At 42.4% G+C, this 24375-nt stretch overlaps 1 protein-coding gene across 1 annotated transcript in view; it reads left to right on the top strand.

The window, feature by feature from the left end:
- Positions 1 to 24375, top strand: part of DNAH2 (dynein axonemal heavy chain 2) — a 97414-nt gene that overhangs the window by 32450 nt on the left and 40589 nt on the right. Inside the window, exons 15-40 of the mRNA XM_081029769.1 lie at positions 77 to 233; positions 484 to 723; positions 1005 to 1193; positions 1392 to 1539; positions 2016 to 2208; positions 3660 to 3860; positions 3946 to 4102; positions 4452 to 4626; positions 5044 to 5207; positions 6290 to 6451; positions 6555 to 6658; positions 7638 to 7794; positions 7943 to 8025; positions 8142 to 8322; positions 8677 to 8815; positions 9868 to 10085; positions 10349 to 10450; positions 10797 to 10922; positions 11603 to 11713; positions 12016 to 12204; positions 12642 to 12745; positions 12844 to 13033; positions 13517 to 13697; positions 14424 to 14551; positions 14879 to 15031; positions 15310 to 15435. Coding sequence (XP_080885895.1) covers positions 77 to 233; positions 484 to 723; positions 1005 to 1193; positions 1392 to 1539; positions 2016 to 2208; positions 3660 to 3860; positions 3946 to 4102; positions 4452 to 4626; positions 5044 to 5207; positions 6290 to 6451; positions 6555 to 6658; positions 7638 to 7794; positions 7943 to 8025; positions 8142 to 8322; positions 8677 to 8815; positions 9868 to 10085; positions 10349 to 10450; positions 10797 to 10922; positions 11603 to 11713; positions 12016 to 12204; positions 12642 to 12745; positions 12844 to 13033; positions 13517 to 13697; positions 14424 to 14551; positions 14879 to 15031; positions 15310 to 15435 — 4078 coding nt within the window. The remainder of the gene's footprint in view (positions 1 to 76; positions 234 to 483; positions 724 to 1004; positions 1194 to 1391; positions 1540 to 2015; positions 2209 to 3659; positions 3861 to 3945; positions 4103 to 4451; positions 4627 to 5043; positions 5208 to 6289; positions 6452 to 6554; positions 6659 to 7637; positions 7795 to 7942; positions 8026 to 8141; positions 8323 to 8676; positions 8816 to 9867; positions 10086 to 10348; positions 10451 to 10796; positions 10923 to 11602; positions 11714 to 12015; positions 12205 to 12641; positions 12746 to 12843; positions 13034 to 13516; positions 13698 to 14423; positions 14552 to 14878; positions 15032 to 15309; positions 15436 to 24375) is intronic.

The raw sequence follows: 24375 nt of genomic DNA, 5'->3' as shown, positions 1-24375 counted from the left end.
ACACCAAGTTTCCTGGTGTGGAGGAGGCGTCTTCAGAGCTTGTCCCCATCCACTACCAGTCTGCTCTTATACACAGGATTATTGCCATGCTGTCCCCAGATGAGCAGGCCCTGTTCAAAGAACGTATCCGATTCCTGGATAAGAAGATCCATCCTGGGCTCAAGAAACTGCACTGGGCCTTGAAGGGGGCCAGTGCCTTCTTCATCACAGAGTGCCGCGTACATGCCAGCAAGGTAGGCCGTGGTCCTTAGACCCTAAAGGCTGACTGAAAGATTGATGCATGGAAAATGAATACCTGAGTCTTGGGTAGTGGTGGAGAGACCAGGCCGTAGTGTGAAAGAAACTAAGTGTGCTTGGGGAAGGACTTTGTTTTAAAGTCTGCAACTCTAGCCAGAGGACAGGTGGGAGGATAGAATTAGGCCCAGAGGGTCTCTTCCCAAGCTGAAACATGCCCTCCCCACCATGGGTGGGGTCCGACTCCAGGTGCAGACAATTGTGAATGAGTTCAAGGCATCCACTCTGACCATTGGCTGGCGAGCCCAAGAGATATCAGAAACCCTGTTGGTGCGCATTAGTGGCAAACGGGTGTACAGGGACCTGGAATTTGAGGAGGACCAAAGAGAGCATCGGGCAGCTGTGCAACAGAAATTGGTGAACCTGCACCAGGATGTGGTGGAAATCATGACCAACTCCTATGAAATCTTCAAGAATGATGGTCCTGAGGTAGGGGTCCTATGACCAGGGCTTTGAAGTTGGGGAAGTCCCCAGTACCCCAGTCCCATCAGACCATTCTCTTGGTCTTTCCCAGTGTGTGCTGCTCAAACATCCTGCTCTAGTCTTGGATTCACATAACCTTCAGTCTTTCAAACCTTCTTCCTTCGGGACTCAGCGTCCTGTCTTTCTATTTGGTTAGGTTGTTCCTGTCCCTATTGGCTGCTTCTCATTTCTCAAGACCTGTTCTGTCTTCCCTGAGGGATTCTCTCCCCCCACCCTCTTCCCACCAGATTCAGCAGCAGTGGATGCTGTACACAATTCGGTTGGACCACATGATGGAGGAGGCCCTGCGCCTGAACGTGAAGTGGTCACTGCTGGAACTGTCCAAAGCTATCAATGGGGATGGAAAAACCACCCCAAACCCGCTCTTCCGAGTTCTTGTAATTTTGCAGCATGACGTGCAGGGAGGTGTAGCACAGGTGGGGACCAGTTTGCCCTCAACTCCCCAAAACCATCACACTTTATTTGCCAGTTTCCCTCAATCCTTAAACTTGGCCCTTGGCCTTGGCTTTATTCTATGGCCTCCAGGCCTGGTTCTGAGGTGTTCTACCTTTCCAGTCCTGAGGCCTGCCTCTTCCATGGCCTGTGTCAAGGCTCTCTCCATGGTGTTCCCACAGGTGGAATTCTCACCCACTCTGCAGACTTTAGCAAGTGTAGTCAATGACATTGGCAACCACCTTTTCTCCACCATCTCTGTATTCCGCCACCTCCCTGAAATTCTCACCAAACACAAGTTTCAGCGTGACCCCATCCATACAATCGTGGGTGAGTGGACAATGGGAGGGGCACCTGGTGCAGGGGTATCAGAAGCTTAGGAATGGGAAGAAGTAGAAGAGACCAGGGCTGTTACCGGACATACTGGGCCAGTCATCTCCATGATGGAAAATGCAGGTCAAGGGGCCAGATTGGGGAAGGGAGCAAAGGCTGGGATAGAGGTCAGATAAGGTGAGTAAGCTCAAGGGATTTGGGATTTGGGATTTGGGCTGGAAGATTAGGAAGGACAAGTTTGGGACTGGGGCTGGGTTATAAGACGTCTAGTTATCAACAGGTGAGACATCAAAATTGTACAGATTTGAGTCATACTTTTCCTTTCTGCCTCCTTTATTTTCTAATGCTCAAGTGTGAGCCATATTTCTTTGAGGAGGGGTACTGGCATAGAAGATCTGGGGCAGCGACCCGGGGCCAGGCTAGAGCTTGGGTTGGGATGGAAGTTAGTAAGAAGCCTTTGGTGGGTTTTGAAGAACGAGATGAGGACATCAAGAAGATCCAGGCCCAGATCAGCAGTGGTATGACCAATAATGCAAGCCTGCTGCAGAACTACCTCAAGACCTGGGATATGTATCGGGAGATCTGGGAGATCAACAAGGACTCTTTCATTCGTCGCTATCAGCGCCTCAACCCCCCAGTCTCTTCTTTTGATGCCGACATTGCCCGGTAAGGAGAGTAGGTCTGTCTCGAAGAGGTATAGAATTTCAGGAGGAGTTCCAGACCTAGGCTCAGGAAGGAGGGTTGGGTATAGGGGGAGGTGCAGAAATGTCTCCTCAACTATAGGAAAAGAACAGGACCTAGGGCATTGGACATTTCTTTCTCAGAGGTAGGGATCAGATAAGAGCTGGACAAGATTTAGGGAAAAAGCCGTTTTGGTGGGGTATACCCACAGTTGGGAAGGAAGAAATACTAGGGATCTGTTCTGTTGGGAAGGAAGAAATACTAGGGATCTGAAAGATGAGAGAAGTGAACAGTTTCATTTTAAGAAGGTAGATTGAAGTTAAATTGAAGTAGAATCTTAAATTCTGAAGGCAGGCAAAGAACTCCCATCTCTTTATCCTCTAGTTCTTTTATTTGTTCAATAAACACCACTGTCCTATGGGTCATGAGGAATAAAAAGAAGAAATAAACAAATGTTTTCTTCTTGAGGGCTATAATGTAGTAGGGGAGATAAAAGTATTTCTGGAAGAGCAGTGGTCATAGCATCTTGAGAATGATTGAAACCCCAGGTCTACCACTTTATACCTGTGTAATCTCAGGCAGGTTACTTTTTTTTTCTTAGGCAGGTTACTTCTATTCTTTGGGCCTCAGTCTCCTATGAAATAGATATTACACTACGTAGTTTAAAAGGTTGTGGGACTATTAAATATATATGAAAGCATCTTGTAAACTCTAAAGTACTGTGCTAATGTACTTATTATTATTATACAGGCTTCAATGTGATAGATGTGTGATTAAGGTATATAAAGTGCCGGGGCAATTCAATGGAAGGAGAGAGAAATTTCGAGTCCAGGGACGTTAGGAAAGTCTTCATGAAGGGAGTGATTTTCGGGCTGGGCTTTACAAAGTGGGTTAGATTTCAACAGGCAGAGATGGGCAGTGGGAGGGCATTCCAGGTAAAGAAAATAGCATAAGCAAAGGCATAAAGATGGGAACACATAAGCGTGTTTACCAAATAGTGAGTAGTCTAGAACAGAAAAGGAAGAATGCAAAGGAATTTCTATGTAGCAGCCGACTTCATTCTCTCAGCAACTTCCTGAGGTAGGGTCTATTCCTATCACCATGTTACAGATGAGGAAACAGGCTCCCAACAGTTAAATAACCTGCCTGAGGTCATAGAGTTAGTGAGCAGCAGTGTGAACTCGACCCATATCTATGACACTCTAAAGCCTTGAATGCCAGCCAGGCTAAGGATTCTGGCAGCTCTCCGGTGGCAGTGGTTGGGAAAATGACATGATTACAGCCGTATGCCTGGGGTGGACACCTGGGAATAGAAGAATGCGCTAGAGCTGCTGCACAGGTCTGGGTAGTAGGAAATGAGAACTTGAACTGGCATTGGGGCAGTAGGCACATCTGCGAAGAAAACAACATCTGAGTGGGAATATGGGCCCTTGCAGCTACACGGAGGTTGCTAATAATGTGCAGAAGGAGGAGACAGTTCTCAACATCCAGTTTGTGCTGCTGGACTGCTCGCATCTCAAGTTCTCGCTGGTACAGCACTGCAACGAGTGGCAGAACAAGTTCACGAGTCTGCTCAAGGAGATGGCAGCCTGGCGCCTCCTGGAGCTGCATACCTACCTGAAGGAGAACGCGGAGAAGTATGGGCATGGGTGCCAGGCACAGGTGTGGGGAGGGCAGGCCCTGCCCTGTCCACTTACCAGTGCTCTCTTTGCCTGCCTTCAGGATCAGCCGCCCTCCCCAGACGTTGGAGGAACTGGGGGTCAGTTTGCAACTCATGGATACTCTGCAGCATGACTTGCTTAATGTGGAGACCCAGATCCCTCCCATACATGAGCAATTCACCATTCTTGAGAAGTATGAGGTGCCAGTTCAGGACAGTGTGAGTTCCAGTGGTGTTTGGTCCAGCAAGTTGGGCCCATGCCAGGAGCAGGTTGTGGGGTAGCCAATTTCCCACATAGCAGACCCTTGTGCTGTCAGGAGGGAGAGCACGGGAGAAGACTCAAGTTTCAAAACCTTCTGAGAGCCAAAACTAATTCAAATGATATTTCTGGTCAATTTATGGTTTTCTTTTAGGCCCAGCAGCTTACTGCTTGATTTCTTTGGGCTTCTTTGCATGCAGAACTTGGCCACAGACTTGGTCAGATGATCAGAAAAGAGCCCTTAGAAGCATTAGGGAGAAGGATAGACCTCCTTTTCGTGGGTCATCCTCCCTTCTTTGATGTCCCCAGGTACTGGAGATGCTGGACAGTCTCAATGGCGAGTGGGTCATCTTCCAACAAACTCTGTTGGACAGTGAACAGATGCTGAAGAAATACAAGGATAAATTCAAGACAGGCCTTATTCACTCAGCTGATGATTTCAAAAAGAAAGCACATAATCTTCTGGAAGAATTTGAAGCCAAAGGTATCGTTTTATCAACCTCTCCCCCTTCTTTACTGTCGTTTTGACCTAGCCTTTCAAAGCCTATGGAGAGGTGCAAACAAGGATAAGTGGAGGAAGGCTGGTGCTGGGGTAAGAAAGGAACTGTGCACTTCTGTTAGCCGCACAAACATTGACTTGGTCCACAGGCAGCCCAGCTCACAATATTTCCAGTTTTCTTATACCCACCTCTCGAGTTCCACCTGTTTTTGATTCTTGAGCCACATTTAATAGTTTTGGTAAGATTAACCATAATTGTTCAATGCATTCCTTCTTATTTTCCTTCCCTTCCCTCTCGTGTGAGGAAGAAGTGGGATTTACCCACAAAAAGACAGGAGAGCGATGATGGTCTTTTCAGGGGCCTTGAGTGGGAATCTGAACTCCATCTTGGATTTCCCATAGGCCCCTTCACCAGTGGTGTGGGACATCATTCTGCTCTAGAGCAGATCGCCCAAGTGCGGGCCATGCTGAGTGCCATGAGGGAAGAAGAAAACAGTCTCCGCTCCAACTTGGGCATCTTCAAGATTGAGCAGCCAGTCTCCAAGGACCTGCAGAACCTGGAGAAGGTGGAGTGCTGAGCTAGGCCCTCGTGGTAACGAAAGATAGGGGGCAGGGGACAGGAGAATGGGTCCTAAGGGACTACAAGAACAGCTAGGATCAGGAAAGATGGGTGCATGAGGAGCTTTTAAAAAATTGATGTAAAATTCAGATAACAAAATAACTATCTTAAAGTGAACGATTCAGTGGCATTTAGTATATTTACCATGTTGTGTAACTATTCCCTCTAGTTCCAAACATTTTCATCACCCCAAAAGGAAACCCTACACTCATTAGCAATAATTCCCCATTCTCTCTCTCCCCAGCCCTTTTTGGCCGCTGATCTATTTTCTGTGCACATGGATTTGCCTATTCTAAACATTTCATATAAATGGAATCATCCAATATGTGGCTTTTAAAATCTGGCTTCTTTCACTTAGCATAATGTTTTCAAGGTGCACCCAGGTTGTGGCATGTGTCAGTACTTCATTGCTTTTTATGGCTGAATAATATTCTATTGTATGAATTTACCATATTTGTTTATCCATTACCAAGCTGATGGCCATTTGGATTGTTTCCACCTTTTAGCTATTGTGAGTAGTGCTGCTATGAACATGTGTGTACTTATATTTGTTTGAGCCTCTGTTCCCCGTTCTTGTGAGTATGTAGGTGGGAGTGGAATTGCTGGGTCATATGGTAACTCTGTGTTTAACTTTTTGAGGAATTGCCAAGCTATTTTCCACAGCAGCTATACCATTTTACACTCCTGTTAGCAATGTAGGAGGGTTCCTGCTTCTCCACATCCTTGCCAACACTTACTTCCTTTTTTTGGGTTCTAGCCATCCTGGTGGATGTGAAGTGGTATCTCATTGTGGTTTTGATTTGCATTTCTCTAATGACTAATGTTGAGGATACTTTCATGTGCTTGCTACTTGAGGAGCTCTTAAGGCAAGAGAGTGGAGAAAACAATCTGAACTGAGGAGGCATTTATATTGCCTGGAAGGAAAAGCTTTTCAGAATAAGAGGAGCAAAGAACCTGAGTGTTTTGTCAGGGAGGAAGGCAAGAGTCATGTCACTTAACACACACATCTTTCTGCTCTCGGTCATGAAGGAGCTGGACGCACTCCAGCAAGTCTGGGAGATCACACGGGACTGGGAGGAGAACTGGAACCAGTGGAAGACTGGCCGTTTCCTGACCCTGCAGACAGAGGCCATGGAGACTATGGCCCATGGGCTGTTTCGTCGCCTCACAAGACTAGCCAAAGAGTATAAGGTGTGTGGAGAAAGGAGGGTGAGGCAGAAGAGAAGCCGATGTAGGAAGGGGAACTGTGTAGGAAAGATCGTCAGCTCTTCTGATGCTTCCCACTTTTGCTCAGGACCGAAATTGGGAAATCATTGAAACCACTCGCTCCAAAATAGAGCAGTTCAAGAGGACCATGCCTCTCATCTCAGACCTGCGAAACCCTGCCCTTAGAGAGAGGTAAGGTGACCTCTCCTGGGGTGACCCTCTGGCCTGTGCTGTCACCTGAATCTTTCAATTGTCCCCTCGACGGTGATCATAGCTCTCTCTGCCCCTCTGTCCTCAAACACAAATCTGGAAGAAGACTTCACTAGAGCCTGCCACTGTTCCTGGTTCATTTTCTGTTTCCTGCCCTCTCTGTCTCCTCTCACTTTGTGCTATCTGTCATAGCTAAACTTTATGCCTTCTATCGTACAAAGTTTTCATGTTAATTCAGCCAAAAGGATAACTTTCTTCCATTTTGGTTTTTGCTTCTGTACCTTACGACCTCCCCCATTCCAGAGTTATAAATTCTCTACGACTTTCTCCTAATACTTTATAATTTTGTTTTTTAAGTTGAACTCTTTTAATGCTTCTGGAATTTACTATGTGATAGTAGAGGACCTTGAAACCATTGAGGATAGAATAGTCTATCAATGATGTTTTAATAATTAATTATCTGTCTATTCACTTAGGAGAAAATAAGTTTACTTCTTTTGCATGTTCTCCAGTATAATATTTTTGGCAATGCTTCATCATTAAGTGTTATGTGGTTACGTATAACCTAACCACTTTATTTTCTTAACTTATTTAACCTCTATAAGCCTCAGTCTCTTTATATATAAATACAATGACAATAATTCCTCATTTATAGAGTGGTTGTGAGAATTAAGTGACATGTTTCATGTAAGGCACTTAGCTCAGTGCATAATCTATAGAAAACCTACAGTAAATCCATTTTAGCTCCCTCTCTAGAAAATCAGTACCTCAATTTCTGTATTCCCCCACAGTGCCTAAGATTGCATCTAGACACTATTTAGTAAATAGGTATGGAATCATGACTTCATCAATACATGGAATGATAATATCCCAATGGGAGAAAGCCTGAGGAGTGGAGCTGATACTTTCCAGTAGGGCTTAGTGTCAGCCTCCTGATCTGACCTTCTGTCCCTGGCTGCAGGCACTGGGACCAGGTCAGGGATGAGATCGAAAGGGAGTTTGATCAGGAATCTGAAAGCTTCACCCTGGAGCAGATTGTGGAGCTTGGGATGGATCAACATGTGGAGAAAATTGGGGAGATTTCTGCCTCAGCAACCAAAGAGCTGGCTATCGAATTGGTATGACAGAATTCTTTCCCATACTGCCCCACTTCCTAAGCCTGGAGCAAAGGCTTCTAGCTTTTCATCATCTGATGGTCTATCCCAGCTCCTCTTCCCCTTGGGGACTAAATACCTGATTTCTCTGTCCCCCAATTTCTTTCTACAGGCATTGCAAAACATTGCTAAGACTTGGGATGTGATTCAGTTGGATATAGTACCCTACAAAGATAAGGGCTATCACCGACTCAGGTAGAGAGGGCCTCTGGGCATGAGGAGGGGGGGAGGCTATGAGACCTGGGCTGCAGAGTGGGGACCAAGGACTGGCAGATGGGGATGGAAAATGATTTTGATGCCTTCTTCTGCAGAGGTACAGAGGAAGTATTCCAGGCACTGGAAGATAACCAAGTGGCTCTGTCTACCATGAAGGCATCTCAATTTGTCAAGGCCTTCGAAAAGGATGTGGACCACTGGGAGCGCTGCCTCTCCCTCATTTTGGAAGTTATTGAGATGGTGCTTACAGTACAACGTCAGTGGATGTACCTAGAGGTCAGGATTCACTGCCTGAGCTCTTCTTATACCCTGATTTTACTCCTTTATTTTCATAGGACCTAGGTATTTGCCCTTTTATCAGCCTCATTTCCCCACCGCTAAAGCCATTCTTCATCGAGGACCCAAGCATCTGACTTAATTATTACCTTTCATCTTCAGTTCCCTCCCTGAAAAGCCTCGTTGTTCTTCCTTTTTCTTTTTTTTTTTCTTGGACCCAGATACCTGGCCTCTTGCCTTTGATTCCAATGCTCCTTATCTTCTACTCAACTGTTATCCCTGGTCTGGGAGGAGGGAACAGAGTGTGAAGAGTATATGAGAAACAGCCTCTCACCCCAATTCTTGGCCCTTCAGAATATCTTCCTAGGAGATGACATCCGCAAGCAGCTGCCCAATGAATCAGCCTTATTTGACCAGGTCAACAGCAACTGGAAATCCATCATGGACCGAATAAGCAAGGACAATAATGCCCTCCGAAGTACCCACTATCCAGGTCTGAGTTCCCGGGCCTCTTGCCCTGACGTAGCCTCAGTTGGTGCTGTGTATATGTGAAATCATGGCCACAGGCTTCATTTATTGAAAGATTGATTGTTGTACCTGGCTCTCATACCATTACCATTGCCTCTTCTAAGCATTAAATAATAGTTCAATAAATTAAATTCGACAAATATTTGAGTGGAGTACAACGTAGTGATTAAGAGAATTTACTGTTGTACTTACACAGGCTTTTCCTACTTTTGCCTCTTAACCTTTGTACTAGCTTTAGTGTTGGTTGATCCGCTGCTTTTATTATGTTCGCCTTTGTCAGTGAGATTTTTTTTTCTTAGTGATAAGTTCTTATTCATATTTCTATTTTTTTTCTTTTTCTTTCTAAAGAAGTCCCTTTTACATTTCTTGTAATACTGGTTTGGTGGTGATGAACTCCTTCAGCTTTTTCTTGTCTGGGAAGCTCTTTATCTCTCCTATGATTCTAAGTGATAGCCTCGCCGGATAGAGTAATCTTGGTTAGAGGTCCTTGTTTTTTATCGCTTTGAAGATTTCATGCCAATCCCAGTCTAGTGCTCTTTTCACTATGTCACAAGGGACACTGGAGCCTCCAGGGGTTGCAGCCCTCTTTCGTTGTGTGCATATGTATGTCATCTGTATTTGAATTTAATGATTTCACTTGTTGTATTGTGTATGTGTAGGATAATCTCTCATTTTCAGGCTCTTGGGATGACTGGCAGAGCCCTACGTTCTTTGGTGGAATGGGACTGTTCTAAATACTGATGGATGATGTAGTTATATTAATAGAATCATATGCAATGTGTAATTAATGCATGATGTATAACGTATGTAATAATGTGTAATAAATAGTTAATAATGGATTCATGAAGAGAATGAGATAAGCATGATAGAATGATTGGGGATTCTTCTCTGCTTCCTAAGATGATTATGGCAATTTGTATCCCAAGACCTGGCAAAGTGTACATAGTTGGAGACTCCAGATCTACTCAGGGCAATGGTAAAGGGCCACCAAATGTCATTCATTGCTCTCCTTCCCAGGCCTCCTGGACACATTGATAGAAATGAACACAATCCTGGAAGACATTCAGAAGTCTCTAGATATGTATTTAGAGACCAAGCGCCATATTTTCCCCCGCTTCTACTTCTTATCTAATGATGACCTACTGGAGATTCTGGGCCAGTCTCGCAACCCAGAGGCAGTGCAGCCACACCTCAAAAAATGCTTTGACAACATCAAATTGCTGAGATTGCAGAAGGTCAGTAGAGGTGGCCATGATGAGATGGAAGGCAGGGGAGGGATGCTGATGTCAAGGTATTGGAAGGCCTTGGTGGGGACCCTGACCTCCCAATGGGAGGGGGATGTTAATGATTCTGGAGCACCTGTGATAGAACTCTTTAAAGTTGGTAATATTGAGGGCAGGGGAGAGGAACAGAAATTACCCTCAAAGGGCCCATATACCTTCTAGGCAGATACCAGGGGTGGGCAGGTCAGGCCATTAATAGCTTCTTGTTTCTGCAGATTGGGGGACCCAGCAGCAAATGGGAAGCTGTAGGAATGTTCTCAGGTGATGGCGAATATATTGATTTTCTCCACTCAGTACTTTTAGAAGGGCCTGTGGAGGTGAGTTGTGGTGAGGGTTTAAGAATCAAGCTGATGCTTCCTCCCATTAGGAAATTTGCTTTGCTCTGTGAGGAAAAACTGTTTCTGTGAAGGGACTTTAGTCACTTTTTGCCCTCCCACAGACTGTTCCTAAAAACTGTAACTTCTTCCCTGAACCTGAAAATGAATCTGCCTCCTGTCCTCCATGTCCCCCAGGGGCCCAAGCCAGAGGGTGCTCAGGTCCTGCTTTCCTCTTGGGTCCAAGCCCTGCAGTCCTGTTTCTTAAGCATCTTCCCTCTGGGGACTCTTATCTCTGGCTCTGAGGATGAGCCATCTTGTTCTCTTACCACCCACCCCCCCACCCCAGTCCTGGCTTGGTGAAGTGGAGCGGATCATGAGAGTAACCCTACGAGACCTTCTCCGGAACTGCCGCCTGGCCCTCAAGAAGTTTCTTAACAAAAGGGACAAATGGGTGAAGGAGTGGGCTGGCCAGGTGAGCTGTGTTAGGCACGGCTGGAGGAATGAGTGGCGAGAGACCAAGATTGGTCTGTTAGAAATCATTTGGCGTGTTTGAGCTGCGGGAGGTCAGGCTAGAGCAGAGGGAAAAGATCATAACCTCCCCAAGCAAAGAGGGGTGTGGAGTTTTATAGGAGGGGTAAACGAGGCCACTCCCCCTTCAATGCTTCAGGGGTTTTCATTGACAAAGGGTTTCGGGGCATGACCAAGTCCTCTAGCTCCACACCCTGGTCTGAGGTCACTGTCCGGACCACCCAGACCTGCTGATCACAGGCCCCTAGAAGATTAAGCAAGACAGGATCAAGACAAAATGGCTTTTAAGATAAGGTTTCTGCTCCTGACCTACATATGGCTTAACAGGCTGAGTCAATAGAAATGAGGGAACAAGAAAGATAGGGCTGAGAGGGAGCAGCGAATGTAAAGACAGACTCTTGAGTCTCAAAATACAGGTTTCTTGCCTCATTCTGGGCTGCAGCACTGGAACCCTGCATGCCAGACCCTTAGCTCCTGACCTTAGGCATTTGCCCCACCCTTCAGAGCAGATTAGCATATGGAGAGGAGTAGCACCTAGTCCTGGGAGAAGCTGGGATTTGGGAGCTGGGCTGTGTGGGTGGCCAGGGACAGGGCTTTGGAATAAAACCTCTGCACATGCCTCAGATGGTGATCACTGCCAGTCAGATCCAGTGGACGGCTGATGTCACCAAGTGCCTGCTGACAGCTAAGGAGCGGGGAGACAAGAAAATCCTCAAGGTCATGAAGAAGAAGCAGGTGGGGAACCCAACAAGTATGTGATAAGCTTGGAGTTAGAGTTGGAGAGGGAGGGGATGATAAATTTGGAGTCAGTATTAGAGATGGGAAAGGGTCATAGTGAGGGTGCTTTATGGGAGAAGTCCAGTGAGGAAAGTTTGAGTGGATTAGAAGAACATTTTCCTGTGCTGTTATTGGGGGTCAGGACTTATAGTGGGGTTGGGATTAGCACTGGGGCTGAAAGTTGCGTGAGGCTGGGATGAGGCATGATTGACTGAATGTGTTGCTCTGTCCACTCTCTTCCTCACCACCTTATTCTACAGGTGTCAATGCTGAATAAGTATTCAGAAGCTATCAGGGGGAACTTGACCAAGATCATGCGGCTTAAAATTGTGGCTCTGGTGACCATAGAAATTCATGCCCGAGATGTGTTGGAGAAGCTTTATAAGAGTGGCCTCATGGATGTCAATTCTTTTGACTGGCTCAGCCAACTGCGCTTCTATTGGGAGAAGGTGCAGATGGGCTAGCTCCCCACTCATACACCCTAAACCTCATCCTAATGCATTAATTAAATTCCTATTCTCTAAATACAGTAATATCCTAATCCATGCCATAGTCCCGTCACAGTGCCCTAATCCAGTTCTTAATTCTTCTGCAAATCTCCTAAGTCAGCAGTGGCAAACCATTTTCTAGTCGGTGTTCATTATGTGTGTCACTTCATCAGGATTCAGAAAGGCTTCAGGCAGCTCCTGCAGTGGATTGGGGTGTACATGCCATACAAACCCATTTTCCATCTTGGCCTTAAACTCTTTTCTCCTCCTAACTTTAAACTGAACCCCTCATCTTCTAACTGTAACCTCCCCACCATCTCCAGCGCTATTCTCACTCATTTCCCAGCTCTAACTCTTCCTCCAAGCCACCTCTCTCTTACTCTGCCCTGTTTCTCCAGGATCTCGACGACTGTATGATCCGCCAGACCAACACACAATTCCAGTATAGTTATGAGTACTTGGGTAATTCTGGTCGGCTTGTCATCACCCCTCTGACAGACAGGTTGGTCATGTGGGATGAACAGGGGGGTCGGGGTGGGGGCAGTGAATGCTGAGTAAGTTTTCCAACAGTCTGACTTGAGTCCTGTCCTCAATTCTTAGGTGTTACATGACACTGACCACAGCATTGCACTTGCATCGAGGAGGCTCCCCCAAAGGTCCAGCAGGCACAGGAAAGACTGAGACTGTCAAGGACCTGGGCAAGGCCCTTGGCATATACGTCATTGTGGTCAACTGCTCCGAGGGTCTGGACTATAAATCCATGGGCCGAATGTACTCAGGCCTGGCCCAGGTCAGCATCCTGCCACCCTGTCCCAGAGGTCCCTTAAATACCTTTAGTCCCAGAAAATCAACTGGAACCCAGATCTGGTTCAGTGCTTTGTAATTTATAACATTGCATCGCCTTAGTTAGTTCTTACAATTGGGGAAGTTCCTGCATCTCCCTGAGCTGCACTTTGCTTATTTGCAAAATCAAAAGATTATGTAAGGATTAAATAAGATAATGCATGTAAACTAGTACATAGTGTAGGCACTCAATGTTCACATGTTCCCTATCCTGGTCTCTTTCCAACCCACACCTTTTCTAGCATTCCCCCAGACTGTCCGTGTCTGACGGAAAGCTCTGGCCAGAAACTACAACAGTGCTATTCTGGGCTCCCATGCCCCCCTCACCTATCAAAACACTTCAGGAAGGGCTATGTTAGCCACACTTTCCAGTTTCTCCCAATCTGGGGTATCTCTCTTGCTCCCAATGACTCTGCCTCCCGCCCCACAGACGGGTGCCTGGGGCTGCTTTGATGAGTTCAACCGAATCAACATTGAGGTGCTGTCGGTGGTGGCCCAGCAGATCCTGTCCATCCTATCCGCCCTGGCTGCCAGCCTCACCCGCTTCTATTTTGAGGGCTTTGAGATAAATCTGGTGTGGTCCTGTGGGATCTTTATCACCATGAATCCTGGTAAGAGCCAGGGAATAAACGGGGCTCCTGGGGGAGAACTCGGTGTCCAGGGCAAATGACTGTGTCCTTCGCTCCCTCCTTTCAGGCCAGTGTATTTAGCCAAGTGAAATGTGGCTAAAGACAATAAAGTATGAGGGAAGGATAAACATATGACTTTTTGGGAGAAGGGGAGGCAATCTTACTGTTCTTCCTAAGGAGATTAATATAATAACTGCTATGTGTATATATGTAGCCCTAGGCTTTGAAGGTACTTAACTCTCTTCTCCCATTGGGCTAGCTCCCAGAGTTCTGATTTATCTGCCATCCCTTTTGAGGATCAGAGAATTTCCCCAAAGTGCAGGCACTAGGGTCTCTCATTACTGTTCCCTAGGAATTGCCCTGGGGGAAGGGTGTAGAAGAAAATAAGAAAGGGCTTAGGTACTAAGAATCAGAGAAACAGCTGTGATTTCTATTAGGACTGATGTGAATTATACATGGAACTTGGAGAGATGAAAAAATGGCAGCTCTGTGATTTGAATTTGGAACAGGGCCATGCAGAGAGTAAGGAAAGGCCCAGAGATAGGGAAGAGATGCAAATTAGTATGGGGGGAGCCGGGAATCAGATGAGAAGGGAAGAGATCTTGGAGTTGGAGATGGGGATGGAGCTAGGGTTGGGAAAATGGGATTGACTGGGGAGTGGGTCTTTGGGAAGCAGTATAGATTCTAACAAATGTTGCTGTTTTTCAGGCTATGCTGGTCGCACAGAGCTTCCTGAGAATCTTAAATCCATGTTCCGTCCAATTGCCATGGTGGTGCCTGATTCTACTCTTATTGCAGAAATTATTCTTTTTGGGGAGGGCTTTGGCAACTGCAAGGTATTCCAATAATCTCTTTTCTCCAATTATTTTCTTTCCCTTCCATGATTAGTTCCTGGATAAAGGAACTCTGTGAAGGCCCCACAATCAGTTTATCCTCTGAGGAACATAGATTATTGTCAGTAGGATATGGAGGCAGAAATATTCACAGGTCTCTCCTCCATGATGGCATGATTCACAAGGTCTTTTCATTAGGATTGTCCATAGACCACCTCCCAGCTGCTTCAAGTCCTGGGACCTAGTTTTTTGTAGCCATAAATGTCCCTAGATGAAGCAGAAGGATTTGTACGGAGATGGGTTGTTTCCTCCTCTGTTTTCATTCCCTAGATTCTGGCCAAGAAAGTGTACACACTTTACTCCCTGGCTGTGCAGCAGCTCTCCAGACAAGACCATTATGACTTTGGCCTACGTGCCCTCACCTCCCTTCTGCGCTATGCTGGCAAGAAGCGCCGTCTGCAGCCAGATCTGTCTGATGAAGAGGTAGATCAAGGACACAGCTCCCGAGCCTTCACCTCCATCATCACTGGTCCTATACACCTTTACTAAACTTTTTCAGATCCTTTCTTTCCCCAGATTGGGATTCCCACCTTTCTTCCTGTCCCCTGTGTTGCCTGAGTTTTACCTGTCATATTTTTAAAGATTAGCTCAGGTGTATCCATTGTCCTTGGCTTCTGCCCCTCACCCCTTGGAGAGGAAGGGCCTAGTGAGTACCTAGGCCCTGACTCCTCCAACCTGACTCTTTGTCTTTTCCCACCTAGGTTTTGCTGCTCTCAATGAGAGATATGAACATTGCCAAGCTAACTTCAATCGACGTGCCACTATTCAATGCCATCATGCAAGATCTATTCCCTAGCATTGAGCTGCCTGTCATTGATTATGGCAAGGTATTTGTTCCTTAATACTCATTTGACCTCAAATGTGATCTCATATGTGATCTCATATGTCTGGGAACATTACACTTGGCTCCCAGGACTTGTTCTCTCATTCGCTAATTGTGGCATTGAGCAAGCCAGTTGGCCTCTCTTTGGGCTTCCTAGTCTATAAGAGGATGTAGAGCTGGTATTCAAGCATTCTACTCTCTCACCACAACTACCTACCCACCCGCTCCACCCCCCATCTGACTCACTGGATCAGGTACTTCCACTCTTCAGTTCTTTAACTTCATTGAGATTTCTAATCCACTGGCCTTTCTACTTTCTCTATACCCATCACCCTCTCCTGCCTCCACTTCTCTCCTCATTCAGGGAGTTTTATGGAGAGATTGCTAGGAGCTGTTTGATATGTGAGAGCAGTGGAATGGAAGTAAGTGGCGGAGGAGGATTTTAGAAAGTACAGGAATTTTCTTTTCTGGCATTATGGCAGTTTAGATACCCTGAAATGATCCTTTCCATTGAAACCACTAAAATGATGGATTGATAAAAATATATAAAGAATATGTTTTTAAATGCATTGCTAAGATGGCAAAACGGAAAGAATTCTGGGATGGCGAGAGGAGGATAAAAACAGGGAGATAAGTGAATGTGAAATCTGGTTTTCTCCCTGAAAATTTTTGTCAGGTTTAAGGCACTGGGAGAGGAGATAATGCAGCCCGAGGTTAGAGTTACAATAGAAAACCCAGTCCTGTATAAACCTCCGCCTGCAAGGGAAGACACCCTTAGTAAATGGGAAAATGAGGAACCCACCATTGAAATAGTCCATAAAACTAAGAGACTTCTTGTCTTGACCGATGATGGGAGGAGGGGGTAAAATCTCCTTTGAGATTTCCCAACCACAAGCCACACTCACACGGTCTTTGGTCATTATATATTCTACTGTGTAATTCCAAAAATCTCAAACTTAAAACTTAATTTTAAGTAGTTCCAGATTGTTAGCTTCCCCCAGGTGACTGTCAGAGCCAATGCAAATTATTTCTGGAAGAAGGAAATTTCAACTCAAGCCTCAGAGAATTCTCATAAAAATTCAAGATAAAAGTCCAAGAAAATGAGTAGCTTCTGGTCAAAAGTCCCAAAACACACAAGGGAACAAGATACTGTCAATGGGAAGCAGAAGAACAACAGAACAGCAGAATCAGATCCCCAAAGACTTCAGATATTGAAGATAATCAGCACAGAATTTTAAAGTAACTAAATTTAATATGTGTAAAGAAATAAAAGAGAAGCTTGAAACTATAAGCCAGGAACAAGAGACTTTTAAACTAAGCAGATTTGAAAAAGAACCAATAGAATTTCGGTAAATAAAAAAATAGTATAATTGAAATTAAAAACAACTCAATATATAGAGGGAATACTTCCAGGTAAGAAAGATGAATTAAAAACTTTTCTTTTTTAACTTTTGAAAATCTACTACAACTACTCTAAAGAGAACTTTTAAATAAGGTGTCCATATCCAAAAGGATGGGGAGGATGGAAGAGGATATAACAACAAAAATTTTAGACATAAAAAAACAAATGAATAAGTTTTGACTTACTCAGCAAACCTGAGAGGGCTGAAAGTGGGAGAAACTGAGAGGCAATTCTCAAAAGGCTAAGCATTTGTGGAATTAGATACCTCTGAAAGTAGGGAATAAAGGAGTTGTAGCTAAAACAAGAAGGATTGGAGGCAAACTGTCTTGGAAGCAATTAGATCTCTAAATCTCTCCTTCTCTGTGACCCTGGTTGACCATGTTTCTCCCACACTGGCAGAAGACTAGAGGGCAAAAGAGTAGGTCTCTGGACTAGGGGACACCAGGTATAGTTGAGTAAACCCTATTAAAAATGGGGATTAAGTGAATGTTTACACATCAAATGCTGAGACTCTTAGTTTTCTTTTATCTCTCAGCTCCCAGAATGCTGGCAGCCAGACAGGAAATTGGAAGACTTCTCTCTGGAGAATCTGTCTAGCCTAACAGGAATGCCCAAGACATTGAGAATAGTAATTTCCCAATGAAAGTCCCAGATAAATCATCTACAGATATAGTCACAGTCTATCAGCCCCATTCACACTTAGGACTTCCATTCAGTTTTTAGTCCTCCACCCTTATATATAATCAGAAAATCAAGGGTCACCACACATCGGAGGAAAGCCTCTAATGTGAAAGCAGCCAAAACAAATAGGAAAAAACATATTGGAGAAAATGGATAATGCCAAGAGAAGGAAAGCTGTTTTTTTTTTTAAGATTTTTTTATTGGGGAAGGGGAACAGGACTTTATTGGGGAACAGTGTGTACTTTTAGGCCTTTTTTTCCAAGTCAAGTTGTCCTTTCAATCTTAGTTAAGGAGGGCGCAGCTCAGCTCCAGGTCCAGTTGCCATTTTCTAGTTGCAGGGGGCGCAGCCCACCATCCCTTGAGGGAGTTGAACCGGCAACCTTGTGGTTGAGAGGATGAGCTCCAACCAACTGAGCCATTCCGGAGCTCAGCAGCAGCTCAGCTCAAGGTGCCGTGTTCAATTTTTAGTTGCAGGGGCAGCTGCCCACCATCCCTTGCGGGACTCAGGAGTTGAACTGGCAACCTTGTGGTTGAGAGCCCACTGGCCCATGTCAGAATCGAACCGGCAGCCTTTGGTGTTAGGAGCACTGAACTCCAACTGCCTGAGCCACCGGGCTGGCCCAGAGCACATGTATCTTTACGGGTAAATGTTTTCAGATTTTTTTTGGTATATACCTAGGAGAGGGATTGCTGGGTCATATGGTAATTCTATTCTTAATTTTTTGAGGAACCTCCACACTGCCTTCCATGGCAGCTGCACCAGTCTGCATTCCCATCAACAGTGTATAAGGGTTCCTTTTTCTCCACTGCCTCTCCAACACTTGTTATTTGTCTTATTGATGATAGCCATTCTAACCGATGTGAGGTGCTATCTCATTGTGGTTTTTATTTGCATTTCTCCGATGATTAATGATGTTGAACATCTTTTCATATGTCTGTTGGCCATCTGTATGTCCTCTTTGGAGAATGTCTATTCAGGTCCTCTGCCCATTTTTTAATTGGATTGTTTGTCTTTTTGTTATTGAGTTGTATGAGTTTCTTATATATTTTGGATATTAGCCCCTTTTCAGAGGAGTTGTTTGCAAATATCTTCTCCCATTCAGTTGGTTGCCTCTTTGTTTTGTCGATGGTTTCTTTTGTTGTGCAGAAGTTCTTTAGTTTGATATAGTCCCATTCATTTATTTTAGCTTTACTTCCCTTTCAAGTTCATAAAATCCTATTTGAACCCAAGGTCCATAAGTTTAGTACCTATGTTTTCCTCTATGCATTTTATTGTTTCAGATTTTATGTTTAGGTCTTTGATCCATTTTGAGTTAATTTTGGTACATAGTGAGAGATAGCAGTCTAGTTTTATTCTTTTGCACATGGTTTTCCATGTTATGTTTTTCCGCCAATACCAAGCTGTTTTGATTATTGTAGCCCTGTAGTACAAGCAAAAATCAGGGAGTGTGATACCTCCAGTATTGTTCTTTTTTTTAAATATTGCTTTGGCTATTCGGGGTCTTTTGTGGTTCCAAACAAATCTGATGATTTTTTTGTTCTATTTCTTTAAAAAATGCCATTGGGATTTTGATGGAGATTGCATTAAATCTGTATATTGCTTTGGGTAATATAGCCATTTTAACTATGTTGATTCTTCCACTCCATGAACAGGGAATGTCTTTCCATTTCTTTGTGTCTTCTTCACTTTTTTAAAAAAATGTCGTATAGTTTTCAGTGTATAGGTCCTTCAGATCCTTGGTTAAGTTTATTCCTAAGCATTGTATTCTTTTTGTTGCAATTGCAAAAGGAATTTTTAATATTTCTTTTTCTGAGATTTCATTGTGAGTATATAAGAATGCAATGGATTTTTGTACATTGATTTTGTAGCCGGCAAATTTACTGTATTCATTTATTATTTAAAATAGCTTTTTGCTGGAGTCTTTAGGGTTTTCTATATAAAGCATCATGTCATCTGCAAAAAATGACAATGTAACTTCTTCATTCCCAATTCGGATGTCTTATATTTCTTTCTCTTGCCTGATTGCTCTGGCTAGGACTTCCAATACTATGTTGAATAGCAGTGGTGATAGGGGACAGCCCTGTTTTGTTCCTGAATATAGAGCAAAGGGCTTCAATTTTTCACCATTAATTATATTAGCTAGAGGTTTGTTATATATGGCCGTTATTATATTAAGGTATTTTCCTTCTATCCCCATTTTATTAAGTGATAAATGGATGTTGTATCTTGTCAAATGCATCTATTGATATACATTATACTAATATTTAATACTGTTTACAAGAGACACACCTAAAACATAAAGACAACAGGTTGAGAGTCAAAGAATAGAAAAAGATGCATCAGGAAAATTCTAATCAAAAGAAAACTGGGGTAGCAATATCAGACAACATAGATTTTAAGGCAAAAAGCATTACTAGAAATAAAAAGGATCACTTAATAATAAAGGTTCAATTCACCAGGAAGATAAAACTCTCCTAAATTTAGAGATACCTAATAATATAGCCTCCAAATAAATAGAGCAAAATTTTGCAGAAATGCAAGGAGAAATACACAATCTACCATTGTAGTGGAGATCTTAACATCTTTTAGTAACTGATAGACCAAGCACACTAAAAATCAGTTATGATATAAAAGATTTGAACAACACAATCTTGATATAAAAACATCTATAACAATTACATTCTTTTTGTTCCATGTTGGCAAATAGAATTATCTTTTATTCAGTAGAATATCACAATATAATTTTTTATCAACAATTAGTGGTTTTTTTAAATTTATTGGGGTGACAATTGTTAGTAAAATTACATAGATTTCAGGTGTACAATTCTGTATTACATCATCTATAAATCCCATTGTGTGTTCACCACCCAGAGTCAGTTCTCCTTCCATCACCATATATTTGATCACCCTTACCCTCATCTCCCATCCCCCACCCCCTTTACCCTCTGGTAACCACTAAACTATTGTCTGTGTCTATGAGTTTTTGTTTCTCATTTGTTTTTCTTGTTCTTTTGTTGTTTTTGGTTTATATACCACATATCAGTGAAATCACATGATTCTCTGCTTTTTCTGTCTGACTTATTTCGCTTAGCATTATACTCTCAAGATCCATCCATGTTGTAACAAATGTTCCTATATCATTTTCCCTTACCACCATATAGTATTCCATTGTGTATATACACCACAACTTCTTTATCCATTCATCTATCGAAGGACATTTTGGTTGTTTCTATGTCTTGGCCACCGTAAACAAAGCTGCAATGAACATTGGAGCACACATATCTTTATGTATAAATGTTTTCAGATTTTTTTGGTAGATACCCAGGAGAGGGATTGGTGGGTCATATGGTAATTCTATTTGTAATTTTTTCAGGAACCTCCATATTGCCTTCCATAATGGCCGTACCAGTCTGCATTCCCACCAACAGTGTATGAGGGTTCCTTTTTCTCCACGGCCTCTCCAACATTTGTTACTATTTGTCTTGTTGATGATAGACATTCTGACTGGGGTGAGGTGATATCTCATTGTGGTTTTTATTTGCATTTCTCTGATGATTAGTGATGTTGAGCATTTTTTCATATGTCTATTTGCCATTTGTATGTCCTCTTTGGATAAATGTCTCTTCAGGTCGTCTGCCCATTTTTCAATTGGGTTATTTGTTTTTCTGTTGTTGAGTTGCATGAGTTCCTTGTATATTTTGGATATTAGCCCCTTATCAGAGGCATTGTTTGCAAAAATCTTCTCCCATTCAGTTGGTTGCCTCTTTATTTTGTCGATGGTTTTTTTTGCTGTGCAGAAGCTTTTAAGTTTCATGTAGTCCCATTTGTTTATTTTAGCTTTTACTTCCCTTGCCTCTGGAGTCACATTCATAAAATGCTCTTTGAACCCAAGGTCCATGAGTTTAGTACCTATGTTTTCTTCTATGCAGTTTATTATTGTGTCAGGTCTTATGCTTAAGTCTTTGATCCATTTTGAATTAATTTTGGTACACGGTGACAGATAGCAGTCCAATTTCATTCTTTTGCACGTGGCTATCCAATTCTCTCAGCACCATTTATTGAAGAGGCTGTCTTTTCTCCATTGTATGTTTTTTGCTTCTTTGTCAAAAATTATCTGTCCATATTTATATGGTTTTATTTCTGGGTTCTCAATTCTATTCTATTGGTCTATGTGTCTGTTTTTCTGCCAATACCATGCTGTTTTGATTATTATAGCCCTGTAGTACAAGCTAAAGTCAGGGAGTGTGATACCTCCAGTATTGTTCTTCTTTCTTTAAGATTGCTTTAGCTATTCAGGATCTTTTGTGGTTCCAAACAAATCTGATGATTTTTTGTTCTATTTCTTTAAAAAATGCCATTGGGATTTTGATAGGGATTGCATTGAATCTGTATATTGCTTTGGGTAATATAGCCATTTTAACTATGTTGATTCTTCCAATCCATGAGCACCGTATGTCTTTCCATTTCTTTGTGTCTTCTTCAGTTTCTTTTAAGAATGTCTTATAGTTTTCAGCATATAGGTCTTTCACATCCTTGGTTAAGTTTATTCCTAGGTATTTTACTCTTTTTGCTGCAATTGCAAAGGGAATTGTGTTTTGTATTTCTTTTTCTGAGATTTCATTGTTAGTATATAGGAATGCAATGGACTTTTGTATGTTGATTTTGTAGCTGGCAACTTTACTGTATTCATTGATTGTTTCTAATAGCTTTTTGGTGGAGTCTTTAGGGTTTTCTATATATAGCATCATGTCATCTGCAAAGAGTGACAATTTAACTTCTTCATTCCCAATTTGGATGCCTTTTATTTGTTTCTCTTGCCTGATTGCTCTGGCAAGGACTTCCAACACTATGTTGAAAAGCAGAGGTGATAGGGGACAGCCCTGTCGTGTTCCTGAACGTAGAGCAAAGGGCTTCAGTTTTTCACCATTAATTATGAGATTAGCTGAGGGTTTGTCATATATGGCCTTTATTATGTTAAGGTATTTTCCTTCTATACCTATTTTATTAAGTGTTTTAATCATAAATAGATGTTGTATCTTGTCAAATGCTTTTTCTGTATCAATTGATATAATCATATGATTTTTGTCTTTTATTTTTTTTTATGTGATGTATCACATTGATGGATTTGCGGATGTTGAACCATCCTTTTGCCCCAGGGATGAACCCCACTTGGTCGTGATGAATAATCTTTTTAATGCATTGTTGTATTCGATTTGCTAGAATTTTGTTTAGGATTTTTGCATCTGTATTCATCAGAGATATTGGTCTGTAGTTTTCTTTTTTTGTGTTGTCCTTACCAGGTTTTGGTATCAGGGTAATGTTGGCCTCATAAAATGAGTTAGGGAGTACTGTCTCTTCTTTAATTTTTTGGAAGAGTTTGAGCAGGATTGGTATTGGATCCTCTCTGAAGGTTTGGTAGAATTTACTAGTGAAGCCATCTGGTCCAGGACTTTTGCTTTTGGGAAGATTTTGGATGACTGATTCAATTTCGTTACTGGTGATTGGTCTGTTTAGATTTTCCAGTTTTTCATGGTTCAGCCTAGGAAGGCTATGTGTTTCTAAGAACTTGTCCATTTCTTCTAGGTTATTGAATTTGGTGGCATATAGTCCTTCACAGTATTCTTGGATGATCCTTTGTATTTCTGTGGTGCCCGTGATAACTTCCCCTTTTTCATTTCTGATTTTGTTATTTAGTGTCTTCTCTCTTTTTTATCTTAGTGAGTCTAGCCAAGGGTTTGTCAATTTTGTTAATCTTTTCAAAGAACCAGCTCTTTGTCACATTAATTTTTTCTATTGTCTTTTTGTTCTCTATTTCATTTAGTTCTGCTCTGATTTTTGTTATTTCCTTTCTTCTGCTGACCTTGGGTTTCATTTGTTCTTCTTTTTCTAGTGTTTTAATGTGCAACATGAGGTTATTTATTTGGGATTTTTTTTGTTTCTTGAGATAGGCCTGTAATGATATAAATTTCCCTCTTAAAATTGCTTTCACTGCATCCCAAAAATTTTGGTAGGATGTATTTTCATTGTCATTTGTTTCTATGTATCTTTTGATCCCTCCTCTAATTTCTTCTTTGACCCGGTCATTCTTTAAAAGTATGTTGTTTAATCTCCATGTATTTGTGTTTTTTCCTGCTTTCTTTTTGCAGTTGATATCCAATTTCAAAGCCTTGTGATCAGAGAATATGCTTGGTATGATTTTAATCTTCTTAAATTTGCTGAGGCTGATTTTATGAGCAATTACATTCAATAATTGAAGAATAACTATTGTTTTTTTCAAGCACACATAGAATATTTAGGAAAATTGACCATGTAAAGGCCATAAATCTGCCTCAAAAATTTCAAAGGAATTTACTTAAAAAATTTTTTCTGATCACAATGGTAACTCTACTGATATCAAGCAAAGTAGACTTTCTGGCAAGCAGACTATTAAAGGTAAAGGGGGATATTTTATAATGATAAAAGGGCCAATGCCCAGAAAAATAACAATTCTAAATTTGTATGCACTTAATAATATAGCTATGACATACATAAAACAGGATTGACTAGCTAAAAGGAAAAATAGATACTTCCACAACATTAGTGAGAAATCTTGAGATATTCTCTTAGAAATTGATAAAGGAAGCAGATCAAAAAGTCCATAAAATGCAGATTGGAATGCTTTCAACAGATTTGACCTGACACATATAGAACATTATATGCAACTACTGCAGGTACATATTCTTCTCAAGTGTGCATGGAACATTTACCAAAATTGACCTTGTGCTGGGTTTTTAAGTATAGGGCTCATAAATTTAAAATGATTGAAAACGTACAGAGGATGATCTCTGATCACAATAGAATTCAACTAGAAATCAATAACA

The sequence above is a fragment of the Rhinolophus hipposideros genome, assembly GCF_964194185.1.
Source record: "Rhinolophus hipposideros genome assembly, chromosome: 20".
NCBI classification, from domain to species: Eukaryota; Metazoa; Chordata; class Mammalia; order Chiroptera; family Rhinolophidae; genus Rhinolophus; species Rhinolophus hipposideros.
The sequence above is the reverse complement of the archived record's forward strand: the minus strand, read 5'-3'. Positions and strand labels throughout refer to the sequence as shown.